We start from the raw sequence: 20,308 nt of genomic DNA, 5'->3' as shown, positions 1-20,308 counted from the left end.
ATCCTTTCAGTTTAGTTTTCATAAAGCTATCCATACCCAATACTCAAAGTTATAAAGATCAGACATAAAAAAAGAAGAATTTATTTAATGAAATACATGTTACTGAAGCTATTACACTTATATGAACACCTTTTATTTCTATATGCCTTTTTAAAGTCACAATGTGGACTGATCCAATCTCATAGTCAACCAATGGATAAGTATCAAGGAGTTCACAGAGTGTATATTCTTGTGGATACTGGGCTGAGCTCAAAAGCTCTGTGGTGCTCTCTGTACCAGCCACCAAGCTCTCTGACAATGTAGAATATGCTGTGGTACAATGCAGATATGGTTTTTCAGTATTCTGGCAATCCACCTGCTGGCCTTTGGGCCAGTACCATTCCATTTCTATACGTTATGCCCTTTAATGTCACACACTGTGCAAGGTTGACCTCTAGAATGTCAGGGAATATGTACCTAATAATAATAAGCTATCTCCTCTTTAAGCAAATCCACTAGAAAGGCAGATACAGCTGAGACCTCTAATTCAGACTTGCCAAGAGATGGGGAGTTTAGATGGTAAGCTATCATCATCTGATGTTTTGACTACTGTAATCGTAAAGGTAAAAATTCCACCATCACAAAAAACATTAATTTTAATTGAAAAAAGATATTCCAGTCCAGAAGAGCATCAATGGTTTCTTTAAAGTACCAATCTTTCTCTCATTTATACATAATGTTTTGAGAAGCAGCTCACATATGTTCTACACAAAGTAGAAAAAAAGTGGGGGAAAGGGTCCTAATTTTTGTTAGGACAATGTTGGAAAATTCACAATACATCACTTAATAAGACATACTCTGTTGAACAAACTTATCTCCTTGTAGATATCTGCTGTATTATTTGGGCTTAACCAATAGAAGAGTCAAGTAAGTGACACTTCACCTAAAACAATGACTAAATGGAAAAATGATTTGGCATTTATGGGCACAGGTTCTTAAACCCACGTCTAAGGTGGCAGGATCCTTATTATAACTTGAGTGTGTGTCCTCAGCAAGAATTAAGGTATAGCACTGTGGGGCTCCCAGCTTCTTAAACTCTGACGGTTACAGCCAGACTAATTACCCAATGTAGCCATAACTAGCACGAGTAACACAAACACTATTGCGCTCTCTCAGTGACGTTTTAACTTGCTAAGCCATCAAAAACGTCAGTGCTCTCTGTCACATGCATAAATTCCATATCTGACCGACAACAGCTGCTTTCTCCCGACTATGTGCAATTTGTTAATATTTTTCAGCTCTAGCCACAAAGCTAATACCAACTTTAGCTAGCACTGTAAAAACAACATGTAGATGCATTACAGACTACTATTTATATAGCATGCACTACAACAATTCTGTGAAAACGTACCCAACTAAAACAAATGTATTTAAATTACTTACCTTCTCAGTATGCCTGACTCAGTGCCAAAGGTTGCGTGTGGCTGAACAGTCTTCCAGAATCTGGCGGTCAATTGCGCTCTCCTTAAATTATGTTGTTGTCTTATTGGATAAGACTCTAGGTCTTATTATCCAATCATATTTAGTTGTTGTCTTTGAATATATTGCATCATTTCCGGTTGTGGTCAAACATGATTACAATGGTTTTAGTATTCTAATTTAGTAACTTTAAATCAATGCAAGAAAAATGAGTAGTCTCAGTATTGTTTATAATCAAGTAAATAGTACTTTATTTAATCATGTAAATAAGAGAAACATGAAAGGCTTGTGTAGCATTAACTAAATTCATTTGTGCAAATTCAAAAGCCTCCCAATTCCCATTTTTTCAGTGTGGTCTCCTACACTCCTCTCATTCTGGATCCCAAACACTGCTCATCCAAACCTCATCATGTCTGAAAATCTGACCAGTGTGATAGGAGGAGAAAGACAACAGCTTCCTGATAATCCAGAGAGGTTTAATGATTCCTGCTCTGTCGTGGGCTCTGAGGGCTTTAACTCAGGGAATCACAGCTGGGATGTCGAGGTTGGAGACAGTATACGGTGGGGACTGGGTGTGTTTGCAGAGTCTGTGCAGAGGAAGGGAATCATACTGTCTGGATTATCGAGAATAAGGTTCTATGAAAGTAAATACTATGCACGCTCACCATCAGCTCCTCTCACTGCTCCAGAGGATCAGAGTGAACAGAGGACAGCTGTCGTTCTCTGATCCTGATACTAACACACACATACACACCTTCACACACACTTTCACTCACAATATGTTTCCATATATTAACACTTAACAATAAAGCCAATGTGCTGTTGTTGAAAGTACAGTGTTAGTGGAGCAGATGACTTGAGGATGATTATATTTCTAATGTTGTTTCCTGTCAGTGAATTGAAGCTGTGAAGCTGAAGCAATGATTCATGTTTAACTCCATATATGAAATGTTTCTGATATTTGATTAAAGACTTTCTTCATGACAGAAATTAGATTTCAGTACATTAATAAAACTAAATAAGATCAGAGTTGAAAGGTTGAATTATTATGTATGTGCTTCATTGTCAGTATCTTCGGGGGGATTCAAAGTTATGAGATAAACTAGTGTAGAGGCATGTAGAGAAAAATATCCGAGCTTTATTTTGTTTCAAATCGGAGGAACGGCTAAGACGGCTTCACATGGAAACGTCAGCAGGAAGTTTATAATGACAGAGCTTGTTTCATCAGCTCATTTTTCCTTCATTTACAACAGAAGAAGAACTAAAATTGTGTGTGGATTCAGAGCGCTCGCTGTCAGAACAAATAAAGGAGGGGAACGGCTTTAAAGCAGCAAAGCGCTGTTTTTAGAACCGTATTTGTTATATGCATCTTATGTCCCACAGAAGTCAAGATTTGAAGATGAAATTGTTTTATAGCTGTAAATTCAGTGTGCACAGTGAAAAGCAGAGGGGAAAAACTATGATTACAAGAAAACACATATGCAGGAAGTAGCCACTTCATTAGGTACACGTGTTAAACCCGCAATAGAGCAAATATCTATTCAGATAATCACATGACAGCAACTCGGTGCATTTGGGGATGTAAAGATTGATCAAGATGACCTGCTGAAGTTCAAACTGAGTATCAGAATGGAGACAAAAGGTGATGTAAGTGACTTTGAACATGTCATGGTTGTTGGTGCCATGCAAACCAAAATCTTTAAGGAATAAAGTGGCTGGTGAGTGTATGTAGACATATATTTAGTATAGAACATTTTAATTACACACATTTTATTCTTACATATAAACAAATGCTCAGATTCTCTCACTGCTGTTTATATAGGTTTGCTGCTGTTTTTATTAAAAACTGGAGACTAAATTTGAGATAATTAAAGAATGGTCAGTCGAGGGGATTCACTTTAATGTGATCCTGTTCGGTTAGTTTCACACTGCACATTAAAAGGTGTTAAAATAGTATCCATTAATGTAACATTTGTTTTGTATAATTTTAAGTGAACCTGTTGGGGTTTTTTTTTTTTGGTTTTGTTTTTATTTTTTTTATTTACCATTGCTGGTGGAACAACACTTTCTTCAAGTGAATCACTTTTCAAGAAGAACTTAGACATCAGTGTAACATTTTGGAAAAACTGAATCTTTTGAGCTTTAAATGAATTTATTAACTGATGGGCTGGCTGTGATGTATATGCCACGGCCACCACTAGAGGGCACCATGAGTGTCTCATTTAGACAAACTGTGCGGTCACCACAGGCAGGTACATACCGGAATTTTGAAAGCACACCTCAAACAAACCAACACTGTGATCATTTTAGTCTGGTGTATTATATTTTTTATTTTTCTCTTTTATATCTGAAAGTATTTTATATATTTTATGGTTTAATGTAACTCTCTGACGGACTGTGGCTTTATATTAGCTGTATGTGTGCTAAATTTTGGAAGTTACATCTTACATGTTTACATGGATGTGTTAATGCTGCGTTGTTCAACCTGCTTCCCTCAGGGAAGTGCTACAGGTGCATCAGCACAAAGACTGACAAACTCAGGAACAGTTTCTTCCCAAAAGCCATAACCACCCTGAACTCACACAAGCACCAATAACACGGTTCCACCCCCATTCCAAAGACTTCCCTCTATATACCACCACCACTGTGAAATAACCCAAACTGTAAATACACAACATTATTTATCCATCACATATTTATTTCCTCTTTTTTTTCTAGATTTGTATATCTGTACACAAACACACACACATAGAGGTGCGAGCCCCTTCTTCTCCAACATGCTCTGTATCTCATCGTACATCTGCATAGTGACAATAAATGCCTTCTATTCTAATGTGCACTGTCGCTTCAGAAATTAAAAAGAAAAGATGTGTGAGACATCACCGTTTTTTTCACACGAAAAGTTTTCATATTGCTGTCCTTAATCTGCGTTTATCTGCTAAAAGCTCATTTAACACAAGCTTTCAGCTTTCAAATCATTTTTCCCTCCTGTTTTGATGAAATCTGATATTTCCCAGTAGTGTTTGAACGCGCCATTGGACCCCCTAAAGCGCTGTCCTTGGTGCTGAAACGCAAACACCCCAAACTCTCCTCCTCCTCTTCTCTATTCTCATCCAGATGTAGTTTCGTATCCTGCCAGCGCACTGAGGTCGCGCGAGCATCGTGACATCATTATTATTCGTCTCCAACAAGCAGCACGAGCCCGCGCGGGTGTCTCGTGCTCAGGGGGGCGTCGCGGGGATCGCTCGTAGGTGGCGAGGGCCGACGTGCTGACGTCACTCAAATAACGTGAGGCTCCCCTCCCCGCCGAAGATCGTTTTCGTATGAAAGATGGAGGCTCCGAGGACAGAAATCAAAACAATGAACGCGAAATTAACTTGTGCAGGGATTCCAGAAACTTCATCAAATATCTGCAAAAGCTCTTTTTGATCACAGCAACATTTTCTGAGTTCTTACAACTGCTTCTTTTTGGTTTTCCCCTGAGTTCAGTAAGTCTCCATGGTGTTTTGTTTTGTTTTGTTTTGTTGCTCAGATATTAGTGTTGTTTGTCAGGAGAGATAATTAAAACTTCAGAGCAAATATTACTTCTGTGGTTTTGTTTCCTGTCTGATATTTGAGTTCTGGTCACTGTTTGATGGTATTTCTTCTTTCTTGTATTGCTAGGTCTTTATGTCTTCCCCATGTGTTCTGTGTTTCTTTGTTTCTGGCTGCAGTCAAACACTCATTTCTTCTTAGAAAGGTTCCTAACCCATTAAACTGTCCCCAAAGCACCTCTGTGGCAGTATATTCTCTAAATACTCAGGAGACAAACTCCCTTTGTTACCTCCTTTGGTAGAAGACACACTGGACCTTAAATCGTCAGTGCTAATGCTCAAATATAGTAGAGAGGCTGCATTAATTACCCACCATGCCCACAGCCAAGTCAGGTTAATTTAAAAGAAATTGATAGGGCTGTCAGACAGTGTAAACATTTGGGTGAACTGGCCCTTTAAATAATCCAGAGGAGAAAAAACAAAACAAAACAGAGTAAAACACCTCAGATCATCTTAAAATCTGCTGCCTGTGGGGCTCAGAAAAAATGTTTATTAGTTGCTGAATAAGATAGATAGATAGATAGATAGATAGATAGATAGATAGATAGATAGATAGATAGATAGATAGATAGATAGATAGATGGGATAGGGAAATAATTTCTTTAAGGATTAATAAAATATTCCGATTTTGACGATTTTAATTATTCCTGATGTTCTTGTGGGAGATCTTGAGAAGCATCCCCATATCTTCTTGGAGGTTTGGTGTGCCCAGAAAAAGCTCTAAAAGTTGAAGGTTTCACATAAATACCACAAAATTTAAGTGACTAGAGAGGTCACAATATTTAAGATCCACACAATATTAATAATAACCACTACTGTGAATGCTAAAAAAAAACCCCAAAACAAAACAAAAAACTGTTAAAATAAAAAAACATCAAGTCAGTCGATGTGTAAGAAATAATTTCTTATTCAAACTGTGACTGTGAGTGACAGCTCACCTGTCTTAGGTGTAGAGAAACAGATATACTGACTTACAGTGATCCTCTCTGAATAATGCAGTAGTAACTGTAGCTGCAGCTGCTGCGCCACAGTGTGAACTTATGTAAATGTCTCACTTTGGAGAGGCACCTCTGGGTCCTGTGAAGCTGCGGGGATTTAATGAACATAAAACTCCAGCTTCCGTTAGTCTGCTTCACTGCTAAACCTCTTCATGATGTCACACTGACACATCTGTGCACATCTGCCAAATCAAACACATGAGCTGTATGCTGGGCTCTGGCTGAACTTTATGTTGAGACTAAACAAGCTTGTTTTCCCATTGAAGTCCAGCTTTTAGTTTTGGTCTCATCAAGCATGTGATTGAATAGAGAAAGTTTTCCATGAGCCATAAACTGAGAGCTGGACATCCTGGTTTATAAGCACATCACATCACTGGTGGACAAAAGGGCAAAAGAATAAGATCATAAATATGAAATGAGTTTTTAGTGCCAGCATGAAGAGGCTGGTGTGATCCATTTTCTCATTAGAGGATCTTTGCCCTTCCTCTTCCTCCTCTCCTCCTCTCTCTCTCTCTCTGACTGAAAATAGATCCAGCTGGGTTTGGTTTGGCGATCAGCGGCTCGCGTTTCCACCACATTTTCCTCCACAATAAGCGGACAGTACCGACTTTAAAGCGAACCGGAGGATTTACCGCCGTCTCTTCGGGCTCCACCTCGCTCCCGTCCCAGGCTCCGTGCTGTCCGTGCAGCTTTCACATAAATATTTCACACACCGTTTCTCTGTGGTTGCTGCCTCCGCCGCTGAAGTGATGTCTGTCGCGGGGTTGAAGAAGCAGTTCCATAAAGCCACCCAGGTAAGAAGAAGCGAGAGACCCGCTTCCTGTTTCCCTTTCCCTTCCTGTTTCCCTTCATTTCTCTGCGGAAAAAAACAAACAAACCTGTGGACGCACATAAATCCACTCATATCAACAAAAACACTTTTAGTCTTTAATGAAATCACGTTTATTCCGTTAAAAGCAGCGAGTTATAAAAATCTACATTTTACCTCATTCAGATGTTTTTAAATTTGTTTTTGTGTAAAGAACTGTCTGATTATTTTCCTCAGACAAAAACGAGATTTGTGTGTAAACTATTCAGATTTCTCGCGATGTTTTGTGTGAATTAAAAGCGGGGTATGCCCCCCTCAAACACACACACACACACACTGAGAGGTTTGCATGTAATGTTATGTAACACTGTGTGAGCTGAAAGTGTGTGTGTGCAGCTGATTGGCTGTTGATCCACGCAACAGGGAATTCCCTCCTTCCTCCTTCACATCCCTCCATCTTCTTCTTCTTCCGCCATCTCTCCATCCTCTTCATCTTCCTTCATCCTTTTTAAAAAATCTACATACCTCTAAAATACAAACTTCCTTCATCATCCTCTTCCTTCTCCTTCATCCTTCCATTCTTCCTCCACACTTTCTTCGCCTCTTCGTGTTATTGTTATTCATCCCTCCTCTATAACGCTGCTTCATCTTTCTCCTTCTTGTCCTCCTTCTATCATCTTTTCCATCTTTCACCCATCCCTCCTTTTCTCTCTGTGCCTCTTGCATCACCTCCTTCTCCTGATCTCTCCTCTGTTTCCTTCCATCCTCTGCTTCTTTCTTATCCATCCCTCCATCCACATTCTGTTTTCCTTCCTATCCCTCCATCTTTTTCTTCTTGCTCCAATCCCTCTATCACTCCATCTTTCCCATCCTGTCTCCTTCTCCACACGCTTCTTTTTCTTTTTATCCATCCATTACCAACCCAACATCTTTTAGCTTTAGACACCTGAACATCCCCTCTGCTTCTTTTTCTTCTTTCTCTTTTTACTTTTAAATCTGTTTTTCAGTCCTCCCTTCATCTTTTCCTCCACTCTTCCTCATCCTCCTGTTCTTTGAGACGTTCCTCCACCTCTTCTCACTTCTCCCCCTCCTTGTGCTATTTTTCTGTCTTTTAACATCCCCTCATCCACCCTCTGATCATCATTTTAATCCATGTTTCCTTTATTCTTTCTTCCTCCTACACTCATCCTCTGCTCCTAGATTTCTTCACCATCGATCCTTCTGTTTAATCTTTTTTTCTTTTTTTCTGATCATCATGCCTCCATTTTTCATTTTCCACTTCACATCCACCTCCTACCGCCCTCCATCATCTGTCCATCATTACAGCGTAATCATAACTCGGGCTCAGATTTCAGTTTCATTAATGATTAGGATTTATTTTTAACACTTGCTGACATGTTTTTGTTTGGAGGCTTTTGGGGGAACCGCTTTAACCTTTCAGCCTGTTTTCTGGTGGTTGAATCTGAATGTGAGATGAATACAAAGAGTGAAGCACAAACAGACAGACAGACAGAACCTGTATGACCCGGCGTCTGTCCGTCCGGCCTCCTCCCCACAGGGTTCCTCGCTCATCATGTCGGCTGTGGAGTGATGTCGGTCGTGCTGGCAGCTCTGTGAGGCTGCAGATGGAAAAGTGGCAGGACTTTGAGCTGAATGGTCATGTGTGTGAAAAATAGTAAGGGACAGGAGGAGGGGGGACTCGGGTTCCTTATATTGAAGTTTGTTAGGGCTGCAATTATTCATCAAGTAATTTGATTAAATAAATTCTTGACCCAAATTCTTTGCTTCAGTGCTTAGTTTAACGCATGGCTCTGTTGCACCCTGATGTAATAAACTATGTAAACTAGAGTGTTTCACCTACATTTGAGACTAAAAACAGACCTGCAATAGATATGTATTTAGGAGTAGCGTATGATTAAAAAGTTGAACAACATCAAGGCCACAGTGCCCCAAATTTCAGGCCGAGTGAAGGAAAACATCCAAAACATCAGCGGTGTTCCTGCACTCACCTTTTACATTTTCAGTCCTTCATTAAATCACCTGATCAACAAACTCCAACATGAAGAAAAGCAAACTTTTTACTCCTCCATCCACCACCGTTTGTTTTATGCTGAGAAAAATCAGCAGTAAGCCTCCAGAAGTTGTATTAAAATATACAAAACTGTTAACTTAGTCACACTGGTTTAATTAGACAGCTTCCTGAAGGCTGACAGCAGCTGTCCTGTTTTACATGGAAGCGAACAGAGCTGAGTCTAAGAAGGGCATAGGGTGTATTGCAAAGCTTTCGTAACATTTTTCAGATTGAAAGTGAAACAATATCAAATTGGACACTGTCTGTTGGACACTGAATTATTATTAATTATTAACATCTACACCATTTTTTCAGCAGCACAAAAAAGTTGCCTCCCATTAAAAGGGAGTTTTACCTTCCCACTTTCGCCAAAGTGCTTGCTAATATGATTGTTGTTGTTTTTTCTGTATGTATTATTGTAGGGTCTACCTTACAATATAAGTCGCCTTAAGGTGACTGTTGTTGTGATTTGCCGCTAAATAAAACTGAAATAAAATTCAATTAATGTCAGAAAACCTTAAAAATAGACAGTAAAGGTAAATATTTATGCCTTAGTTCAGATTGTTTATTTATCTTATTATATTTGATTTGACCTTTGACTGTACTTGAGATTTTTTTTATATATTTTTCCATTTAAGAAAATGTTTTCTTTAAAAAAAAAAAAATTTAATATGGTGCGTTTATACAGTCAAAGGGTTTAGTTATTTTGTTTTTTGAGATGTTGGTTGCAGTTAAACGTTTAAAAATTGCAATTTCTAAAATGGAAACCAATAAGCAGTTCATTTTGAAAGACTAGTTTTTTCTCTCTTGAATATTTACTATTGCTCATTAATAAGACAAAAAATAGTTTTCATCTGATTACTTGATTAATTGGTGGAATAATCAATAGATTACTCGATTGCTAAAATAAACGATAGCTGCAGCCCTAGAGCCCAAGCAACAAGCCTCCACTTGAGGCTGTGTCTATGTTTAGAGCCTGGTTACAAAAACCGTGTTAGCCCCTGTGGATGGTTTCACTTTCATAATAACTGTGCTTCCATAGCTCCTACATTTGGAAACTGAAGAACAGGGCGGGGCTCTTAATTGACAGCTAGCTCACCTGAACTAATTAAATCGTGGAAGTGGACCTCTCCACTACATCTGTGGTGCCATTTTAATGGAATTACATAACAAATTTCCTCCACTGTGTGGTTCACACCATCAGTTCTAGTATTTTATTAATCTGTAGTTATTATTAGTGTTCATTTATTGGTGGGGCTTGCTCATAAGCTCACCAAGCTTGCTGATAACTACACCACGCTTTAAGGTTGGGGCCCAATCTTCTTCCCTTCACCTCCAACTAGTCACCGCTGTTCCTCCCTGCACCTGGTTCAGCTGGAGGGTTCTTCCTGTTAAAAGGGAGTTTTTCTTCCCTACTGTCACCACATCATTTGGTCAAAGGGGCCGATGTGATTGTTTGGGTTTTTCTCTGTTTTCTCGGTATTATTGTAGAATCCTTGCAATAAAGTGTTTGACCCTGTGAAAGTAAAGCAAATTATAAGGTTGTGTTGCGGGATAAAGATCTTGGGGAGCAAAGATGGTCAGATTGATTTGCCATTAGCTCTCAAGTAACTGTGGGGGTTTGTTTCAGCTTGTTATTAAGAATGCATTCATTTCCTGTTCTCAGAATTGTTAGATTAATTATTTTAGTTCAAGATTCCAGATTCAATGTGCCTTGATACCATTCATGTCAACACCTGTCCATTTAAACAATCCCTGCAGACCTGGGCTCGTACTGTTTCCTCTTTGACATTAATGAATCTGTGTAGAGTGTCTTCATTGATCCAGAGTTAGAGAAAACAGAAGGAAGTGTGGTTTGTTTTTTAATCTGGTTTGACTTTAAATTACAGTTTAATTAACAAGTACACTTAACCCTTCTCCACAGCCCTCCTCAGGGACAGTGGTTGGTTATTGATTATTGGCGATCTCGCAGCAGGATGACGGCAGGAGCAGGTCAACAAACCCGAGTATCCAGTTGTACCTTCAGTTGTACGGGTCGATTGAGGCTCAGGAGGTGAAGCTGGAAGGTCGGAGTTATAATAACCCAGCTCCTCTAGTCAAAGTGTCATCGGGAAACAAGCTGAACAACAAATTGCTTAGCGTGTGCTTGTCACTGGAGCGCTTCCCCTTTTCATTGAATGCTTGTGGTTTGTATCTTTCAGAGGCCAGTCTTTAACCTCCACTGACAGTGTTGCACACTACAAAAATGGACTTTGTGAAAAATGTTGCAGAATTTCTATGCATAGTACCAATTAGTATTTTTTTTATATGTGATTGGGGAAAGACCACAGTTGCACAGTGCATTTCTAGTCTTACTCAAAGTGGTCAAACAACTTCTAACTTGTCTATAAATTAAAAGGACTTCCTCTCTTACTGCTGCTTTTACCGCTCTTACTAATGCAGCTGATGCCCCTGCTGCTCCTATACTTATTAAAACAGCTCTTATTCAGATTATTTTGCAAGAAATATTAACAGCTAAGTGTCTGCAGAGAGTCACTGTAAGACACTTTTACTGCTGTAGCTGGTAGTGGTGCTATAAACACTTGGATAGTCACGCGCTGTTAAGGTTCATAAATTGGAGACATCACAGACGATTACCAGAGAGGAAAGAAGAGGAAATAAAATTGTGACACACAAATTACTCTTATCTTTGCTCTTCTTTGGTAAATTAATGTGTGTCTGTGCTTGTCTGGGCCTCCCACTGTTCTTAAAGAGAGTCGAAATCAATGAAAATGTTATTAATATGACATTTTCATGCAGTAATCTGACCCCGAGGGCTTCACTAATGTCATTAAAAAGTGTAAAAAATAAAATAGGAGGAAGAGAGAGAGGAACAAAAACAGCCGATCGATGTTGTCCATGTTTGCTTTCCGTCTCGTCTGTCATCGGGACAAATTCCTACACATTCGTTGCGTTTGCGGGTGCTGATAAAGAGAGAAGATGATGTTTATTGATCCCTGAGGGGGAAACTGGGTCACTGCAGCAGAGCAGAGCAAAAAGCAAAAATAAAAAGTACAGCAACAGAGACGGAGGGCGTCCTGCATGTTCAGACAGCTCCAGAGGACAGCGTTAACTCTGAAACTGGTGCACCAAAGGCAGTCTCTGTTTCTTTGTAGCACAGTCTATCCAAAAGAGACGACCAGCTGGCTTGGCTGGTTCTGGATTGGTACTCGTGTCATACTCATTTATCGAAGGCTGTTTTTCACCTTTCAGATATCTAAGCAGGCTGTAAAGATGTGTGCAAAGTAAAAAGTGATCTTCTTATACATGATTCTCTGATCATCCACCATATATCCCTCATCATATATGAGGGTATAAATACACTGTATGGACAAAACCTTTCTACCCATTACACTTACAGTAGCTCTTATGGCATCCCATCAAGCTTTCCACAATATTTTGGAGTGTGCCCACTTATCCAGAAGAGCATTTGTAAGGTCAGACACTGATGTTGGATACGAGCGCCTGGATCTCAATCTCCCAAAGCATTCATTGTTCGTTCTAGTTCATCCAAAACTGAAAGGGCTGGTTCTGGCATAGTTCTTTTCTACTCTACTTGAGCATTCAACATACTTTATTCTTCAATTCACATACACATTCATACAAGCACTTTTTTCTATGTCAAAGTGCTTACTATCTAACATTCACAGTCCAATGAACACAGCAGAAGTGAGTCTGGGTTCAGTATCTTGCCCAAGGATGCTCTGGCCAGCAGAATGGTGCAGCCAGCAAACCATCAACCTTCCAATTACTAAATGAGCTGCTCTACCTCCTGAGCCACAGCCCCCCCGAGGTGTTCAATGGGGTCAGGACTCTGTGAGGGCCATTTAAGTTCTTCCACGTCAAACTCATCCAACCATGCTTTTATGGACCTTGCTGTGTCACTTGGTCACAGTCACTCTGAAACAGAAAAGGGGTTTTCCCCAAACTGTTCCCACAAAGTTGGAAGCTTAGAATTGGCCATCTTATCTTGGTACGCTAAAGAATTAAGATTTCCTTTGACTGGAACTAAACCTTAAGGCACGTTCTGCTGGCATTCGCCAAACACATTCATCAGACTCGTCAGATGATTGCTCTATAAAGAAACATGACTCCTCATTTCCACTGCTGCAGAGAACAGCAGTGGCATGCTTTCCACAACTCCATCCAGGGCTTGGCATTGTATGTGGCGATGTCAGGCTTCCAGCCATAGAAACCAGCACAGTGAAGCTCCCAGAGCACAGCTTCTGTGCTGATTTTAATGCCAAAGAAAGTTTGGAAGTCCAGAGTCACTGACTCAGCAGAGTGTTGTTGACTTTTATACATAATGCTCCTCAGCACTCAGCAACTGTGCTCTATAACTTTACATGACCTGCCACTTTGTGAATGAGCTGCTGTGGCTCCTAAACACTTCTGTTTTGCAGTTCAGTTGTCCCTCGTTTATCACTGGAGTTACGTTCTATAACCCGCGATGGGTAAAATCCGCGAAGTAGCCAACTTTATTTTTTACAATTATTATAGATGTTTCAAGGCTGTAAAACCCCTCACTACACACTTTATACACTTTTCTCCGACAGGCACGAACATTTTCACACTTTTCACTCTTGTTTAAACACTCTCAAAGTTCAAACCTTCGTAGAAAAATAAGTCCAGAGATAGAATGAACCCAAAGGCACCGGCGGTTGTCTTTGATGGTGCAAAATGTTTCATCGACATTGTTGTGTCTTTTTGAGAAAACTTACAAACATACAGTACAGCACTTCAAAGTCACACTGATAGTGATCAAAGATTTTGTAATTTAGCTTGTCAAATTTGTAAATTTGACAAGCTAAATGCATTCTGTCCTGTACAGGAGACAAGGCACGAGATGGATTAACAGTGGTCTACAACCAATTAGGATGCAGAACACAGTGGGCTATAAACACACACACACACACACACACACACACACACACACACACACACACACACACACACACACACAAACTTCCAAAAATGCGAAACAGCAAGGCTGCGAAATGTGAATTGTATTATAGCGAAGGACCACTGTAACACCATTTAGAGTTGAGCGTGGTATATCTAAGGGAAGAAATTTCACAGACTGACTGGTTGCAACTGTGGCATCCTGTTACAGTACCAGAGTTGAATTCGGTGAGCGCTTAAGAACAACCTGTTCTTTCATAAATGTTGAAAGGCATCTGGCATTTGTGGCAGTGGGACTGGAAAATACCTAAATTCAAGATTAAGAGACTGTGTAAGCTAGTACTTTAATATTAGTGTAGTGTACAGATGTTACAACTCAGAGATAGTAACTGCTAAATAAGAACAATGCTGATGAAACTCTGGATGGAGAACAATTCTATGAACCTAAAACATTTTAAAGGAGGCAAACAATTAAAAATGGAAGCAGAGGATTAAAGGGAAACTTAAAAGATAAATCTGGTGTTGCTACATAGAAAAAGAGCAGAAGCATCAGTATGTGTTGAGTTTAGCCCCCAGTAATTTCAGATTGGACTCTCTGTTCTATTCAACATGGAAATCTTTTAAAATGACTTGTAAATATACAGTTTTATTTCTGGAATAAAGCTGAGTATTATCCTTGTTCGGGACTATTTCAGTGGCAGATTATTGACATTTGGTGCCGTAGTGACTATTTTCAGAAGCAGGCTGAGTCAAAATAAACTAAAATCATGAATGAACTTGTCATGTTGTGTTGCTGTGTATGGTGGATCACAAGCTAAGTGTATGAATGAGGTATTGTCTCAGTTATAAATCCAGGTTCTACAGGTGTTTCTTTAAAAACACCTTTGACTTGTCACATATGAATTTCCCATTTGATTGGAGGTGGTGACGGATCTTTGAGGTGAGATGTCGACGGCTAGCAGGCAGGTAGCGAGGCCTGAAATAGATCTGTGAATCACCAGTAGGCGTTATTGGAAAGTGAGGGGGCAGCAGGCAGCACGAGACGTCAGAGACCCGTAACTCTGGAAACCAGAAAAGAGGGACTGTCTGTCTGCCTGTATCTATGAGTTTCTCTCTGTGTGTAAACTGAAATATAAACCCGATTTGTCATCTCTCTGGTGCTGATTAACCATCGACACTCTGACTGCTGTGATGTCGTTCACGGCCATGGTTTATTCATGGCTGTACCAGGCAGAGTGCAAACACACAAGCACAAAGCAGAGAGAACCGAGTCTGAGCGACAGGGTAGATGCTGAGCTGCAGAGGTGAGAGATAATAACCCGTGATTACATGCAGCAGCGCGGCAATACAGTGTGCTGCTTTACTAAGTAATAGCAGGTTGGAAAAATCTAATTCAATAGGAGAAATAACACATTGAGGAAAGTCTGAACTCAGAAAATTAAAAGACATAGCACATTATTATGAAATTAGGACTTATGTGTTTGTTTATTTTCAGCTTCTGTCTCATTTCAGGAATGTCAAGTTAATGTTGTGTAAGAAAAATAAAGGACAAAATTCATCCACTGGCCACTAGAGGCACACCCAGAAATATTAGTTATTCGCCATAGACACAGATATCTAAAAAAAAAAAATACTAATAAAATGCCAGAATTTAACTCACTGAAACTGATTAGCATAATTAACTGCAGGGTTGATATAGTGGTGAAAATCCTTCGAAAAAAAACCACGTCCTCCATTCATTTGTTATTAACCATGATCTAGTTCACAGCCATGGTTTATGTCAGACAGAGAGCAAAACTAGCTTAAGAGAGTAAAACTGTATGAGGTTGTAAACACATTTATTTCTGCTCTAACAGGAGTCAACTGGTATTGACTCACTTTTGGAGCCATTGTCAAGAAGCTGTTAGAAGAAACTGCAGGTTTTGGTACTCCAGCGTTGGTGTTGTGGATCTTGTTGCCTCACAACAAGTAGGTCAAGGGTTCAAATCCAGGATGGAGTTTTTAGGTTCTCCCTGTGCCTGCATGGATTCTTGTCTGATACTCCAGCTTCCAACCACAGTCCATGCACGTGAGGCTAGCTTGTGATTTTAAATCTGTGTATAGCAGATTACAATGGATGGGATAGGCTCCAGGCAAAAATTAGATTAAAAGGTTAACATATAAATTTTAGCTATAATTGAGGTGAGATTGTAGAGCAAAATGAATTAGGCAGAGCTCAACAGATGAGTCATATGTTGCGACAGCTTTAACAACAATCTGTTCACCTCATTTGACCAGGCTCGTCTTATCTGTGACAGAAACCTTGCAAGCAGAAAAATTTTCAAATGGAGAGCATAAAAAAAAACCTTCGTGTTTTCCACTTCTTGCTCATGGGGTGTGTGAGCCAATCACACGCGAGAATTGGGAACATTAAAACTTGATTTGAACTTTTTGCCTGCTGAGACGTGAATCTGGGACACATCCCAGCATGTGTGTGTGTGTGTGTGTGCTTTAACAGATGGGAAAAGAACAATCAGAGCTGAGCTAAGCAAGCAGTGGCAGTGTGAAGCCAACTGCCAAGTCGCAGTGCCACCAACCAAGATGGCCGCCAAGCAGGAAATGGGACACCTCGGTCTAAACGGTTGAATAAAACATGAGAGAGGGAGAGAAGACAGAGATCGATATCCAACTGTACAAACGTCAAAGAAAGAGGAAGAACAATAAACAAAAGATCAAAGAGGAAGTAGATCATAAACAGGCCTTTCATTTAATAATTTCATACGTTTTAAATCTTCATCCCTGATTTTTAACTTATCCTTCACTGAATTTGCCTTCATTCATTTAGTATTCCCAATTGTTTGAAATGTGGCATTTTAAAGTAATATTTTGTTGTTTTATTTAACAGGTGTCTCCAGTTATTTCTACTTTTCAGATTTTGATGGTTATAGCCATTATAAGCCACTCAGTGATGCACAAATTCCCATTTTAGTTGTAATTTTGCATGTTTTAGATACAAGCATACTTAATTGTTATTCAAATTTACCCATTACAGTACACATAAGATTGAGATTTCATTGCATTAGCTCCAATTGTAGAAAAATTTTGCACTTATCTTCATTTGTTTATCTTTGCTAGTTACAATGATTCGCAAAACAAGTGGCCTCCTGATAGCCAAACTACAATCTTATCAAAGGGAGAGCCCAGCCACTCTTCAGAGGAAACTCATTTCTGCCTCTTGCATCTGCACTCTCATCCTTTCAGTGATTAGCCAGAGCTCGTGACCATAAGTGATGGAACATAGATCAACCTGTGAATCGACAGCTTTATTTCCCTTTAATCTTGCCGAGATGTCATTTCTGGAAGACTTTTTAATGGGAAGGGACACGGGGATTGATAGTTGATGATTAATGAAAATTACAACAGGTAAACCTTCGATATGAAACATGACCACAGAATGTTATAGGCTTTGTTGACTTTAATTTGGCAGGAATTTATATAAATGAAAATACGAAGGTAATCAAAGGTAATGAAAGGCTCCCTCACTCTTTTGTGGCAGTAGACTCATTTGCAATGAATCCACCTGCTTCTTCAAAGGTAATCTTTTCATCTCCCCTTTTTGTTTTCTGCCATGTTTCTTTGGTTTAGCCACTGTTTCTTTCCTTGAGCTCTTCAGTTGAAACATGTTCCGCATAGGCTTGATAATAAACTACTATCATATTACATCCTTATTAGCAGCAGTATTGCTACATACAGGTAATTCAGAATGCAGTCGTCCTTACGCATACATGGAAATTTGACCTTCAGTTTGACCTTCAGTTCAGTACTACCTTTAAATCCATTTAGTATTTCATAATAGATTCTCTGCCTCATCTTCACTGATCTCACCTGGACCCACAACACCAATGTCCTGGTAAAGAAGGTCCAGCAGCAGCGCTTCCTTCATGTCCTGAGGAAGAATAACCTGGACTGGAAGCTGCTGCTGGCCTTCTACCACTCCACAGTGGAGAGCATGCTCTCCTACTGCCTTGTGTTTGGTACGCAGGGGCCACAGCTGAGAAAAGGAAGGCTGTGCAGAGGGTAATAAACACTGTCCAAAGAATCACTGGCTGCCCTATACCAACCCTGGAGGCCATCACCAGATCCTCCTGTCTCAGGAAAACCAGCACCATCACAGGTGACCCCTGCCCTCTGCCCACTGCATATTTGACTCACTGCCCTCCGGACAGTGCCTCAGGTCAGTCAGGTCCCACACCTCCAGACTCACAAACAGCTTCTTCCTCTGGGCCATTTGGACTGTAAACAAACACTATCCCCCCACACCCCACTCCTGCCCACCCACAGTCACTCAGACCACTACCACACAGACTCTATACTTGGACCAAGTCCTTTGCACTACATTTAGGCACTTTGTAACTTGTCCTTTTAATGTGTGTCTTCCTCTTATTTTGTATATATTCCTCTTTTTTGTTATTCATTCCTGTTGTCTAACTATTTATGTGAAGTTATTCTTTTATATGCTATTGTATTCTAAAGCTCTGTGGTTTGGTCCCTCAGTACATTTCTGACTTCTTCAGTTTCTATAACCTGATTAGATTTTGCAGGTCATCAGGTGCAGGTCTGTGAACTGTTTTATTAGAGTTGGATCTAAGTGTGTTCAAAGTGCTTTCAATTACTGTGGTCCTGTTCTTGGGAACAAGCTGCCCACTGACAGACTCAGAACATTTTTTATTCTCACAGTTGCACACTTAATAACAGTGTGTGTGCACATGTGCTTTTCATTGATTTGTGGATTTTTTTTTTTTTTTTTACTGTTATAAGCTATGTGGGGGTAGAGCAGGTCCCCTACTTATCGGAAGGTTAGTGGTTTGATTCCTGGCTCCTCCAGTCTGCATGTCAAGTATCCTTGGAAATACTAACGCCAAGTTGCTCTCCGAGTATGAATGTGTGTATGAGTATGAATGTGTGTATGAGTATGAATGTGTGTATGTAGTTAGGAAGCACTAACTAGAAAGAAAGTGCTTGTGTGATAAGGTGAATGTGGCATGTTGTATAGACCTCTTTGAGTACTCCAAGAGAGTAGAAAAGCACTATACAAGAATCAGTCAATTTACATGTTGTAGACCCACATCAGTTGTTTTTATCTTTCATGTTCAGCACACTGAGTTTACATGAAATTAAATGGGCTACATAAATAAAATTCTGTTTTCTGATCATTTTAAGTGGCTAACATTAACATGTGATCATGGGTCAGGTTAATGTCGATGATAGCTGTGTAAAATGAAAATGTTGAATGTGTTCAGCTGCTAGTGAGGTGAGGGGCTGTGCACCTGCCAGTTGTGCATCAGCTGAATGAGGTGAATACGGCACTCCTAGTATCAATACTGCTGAGTATCCAACTAAGTGTTACGGTTTAGAGTCATTATGTCTATATGCTGCCCTCAGTGTTGTTTTCCAAATTTTCATATCAAAAGATATCAGGTGTAGTAAATTTTATCAGTCCTGCCCATCTGTAACAGTAATAGACAGTGTTAAATGAACAAGATAACACAGTTTAATGTGCCTACAAAGTGTCAAGTTTGTCTGTCTGGTTGTACCAGAGAAAGTATCTCAGCAGTTGGAAACAGTGGCTGCCTTCCTTAGCAACCGTATTTGATCAGCACCAGAAGCAAAGCATTTCCTCAAAGAGCCTAAAAATAGTCATCTTTCATAGTTTGCTCTACCTAAGGAAGTATTGAAATATTTCTTGTGTGTGTGCCTGCGTGTACCTTGCAGTTATGTTACTATATTATTATTGTTAGTAGTAGTAATACTAAAGATTGAGTAAGTTCTGCGTTTTCCTTGTTCTACATAAATCTAAATGCAATATTTGAGAGATTTGAACTGTTAATGTGGCAAAGTAAGTCTTTTGTGAGATTGTTATGAATGAAACACTCAATGAGCTAATTCAGAAATAATGGTCCTGAGATTATGTTTGCAGGCTATTACACTTATATTCACTATATTCTGAACCCACAGCCCTGCTCTGCATCAAGAGTAAAGGAAATGAATGGGTGCTTCAAGTTTCTTTGAGGATTTTCGGTTTCCTTAAAGGCTGAGGTTCAGAATGATCTCTGATCGTCCCGGTTATGTTGATAAAAGTTCACAATGAGGTATTTATTTTCTGTGGAAACATAGTGAATTCATCTTGTATTTCACTGCGTGGTAGTTCTCTTTCCACATTTTTCTTTCAGCTTGCAGTCTCTGTTTGTGTTGACCCTAGACTTGTATTTGACGATGAATGATAGAAGAAGAGAAAGACACAGGAAGCACCCTGAAGATAATTAGAGAGAAAGAGGTGAAGAGGATTGATGGAGCAGATTGAAGAAGCTGCTATTAAGTGGGAGCAGATGGGAGCACAGTTTGTCTCTCTTAAATTCAAATTATGGTGACAGGACACTCAAAAAAATGAGGAAATAGAAAA

General features: G+C 39.7%; 1 protein-coding gene across 3 annotated transcripts in view; it reads left to right on the top strand.

Annotated features, from left to right (window-relative positions):
• Positions 1-6,541: 6,541 nt before the first annotated feature.
• Positions 6,542-20,308, top strand: part of LOC309701682 (endophilin-A1-like) — a 56,012-nt gene continuing 42,245 nt past the window's right edge. For all 3 annotated transcript variants that reach the window (XR_014275216.1, XR_014275217.1, XM_082525834.1), the window contains exon 1: positions 6,542-6,843. Coding sequence is in view for 1 of the 3 variants with exons in the window: in XM_082525834.1 (XP_082381960.1) it covers positions 6,799-6,843 (45 nt within the window). In the remaining 2 variants the exon portion in view is untranslated. The remainder of the gene's footprint in view (positions 6,844-20,308) is intronic.

Source organism: Aulonocara stuartgranti (genome assembly GCF_965226115.1).
Source record: "Aulonocara stuartgranti genome assembly, chromosome: 3".
Lineage (NCBI taxonomy): Eukaryota > Metazoa > Chordata > Actinopteri > Cichliformes > Cichlidae > Aulonocara > Aulonocara stuartgranti.
Note: the sequence above shows the minus strand (reverse complement) of the source record. Positions and strands in the feature narration are given on the sequence as shown.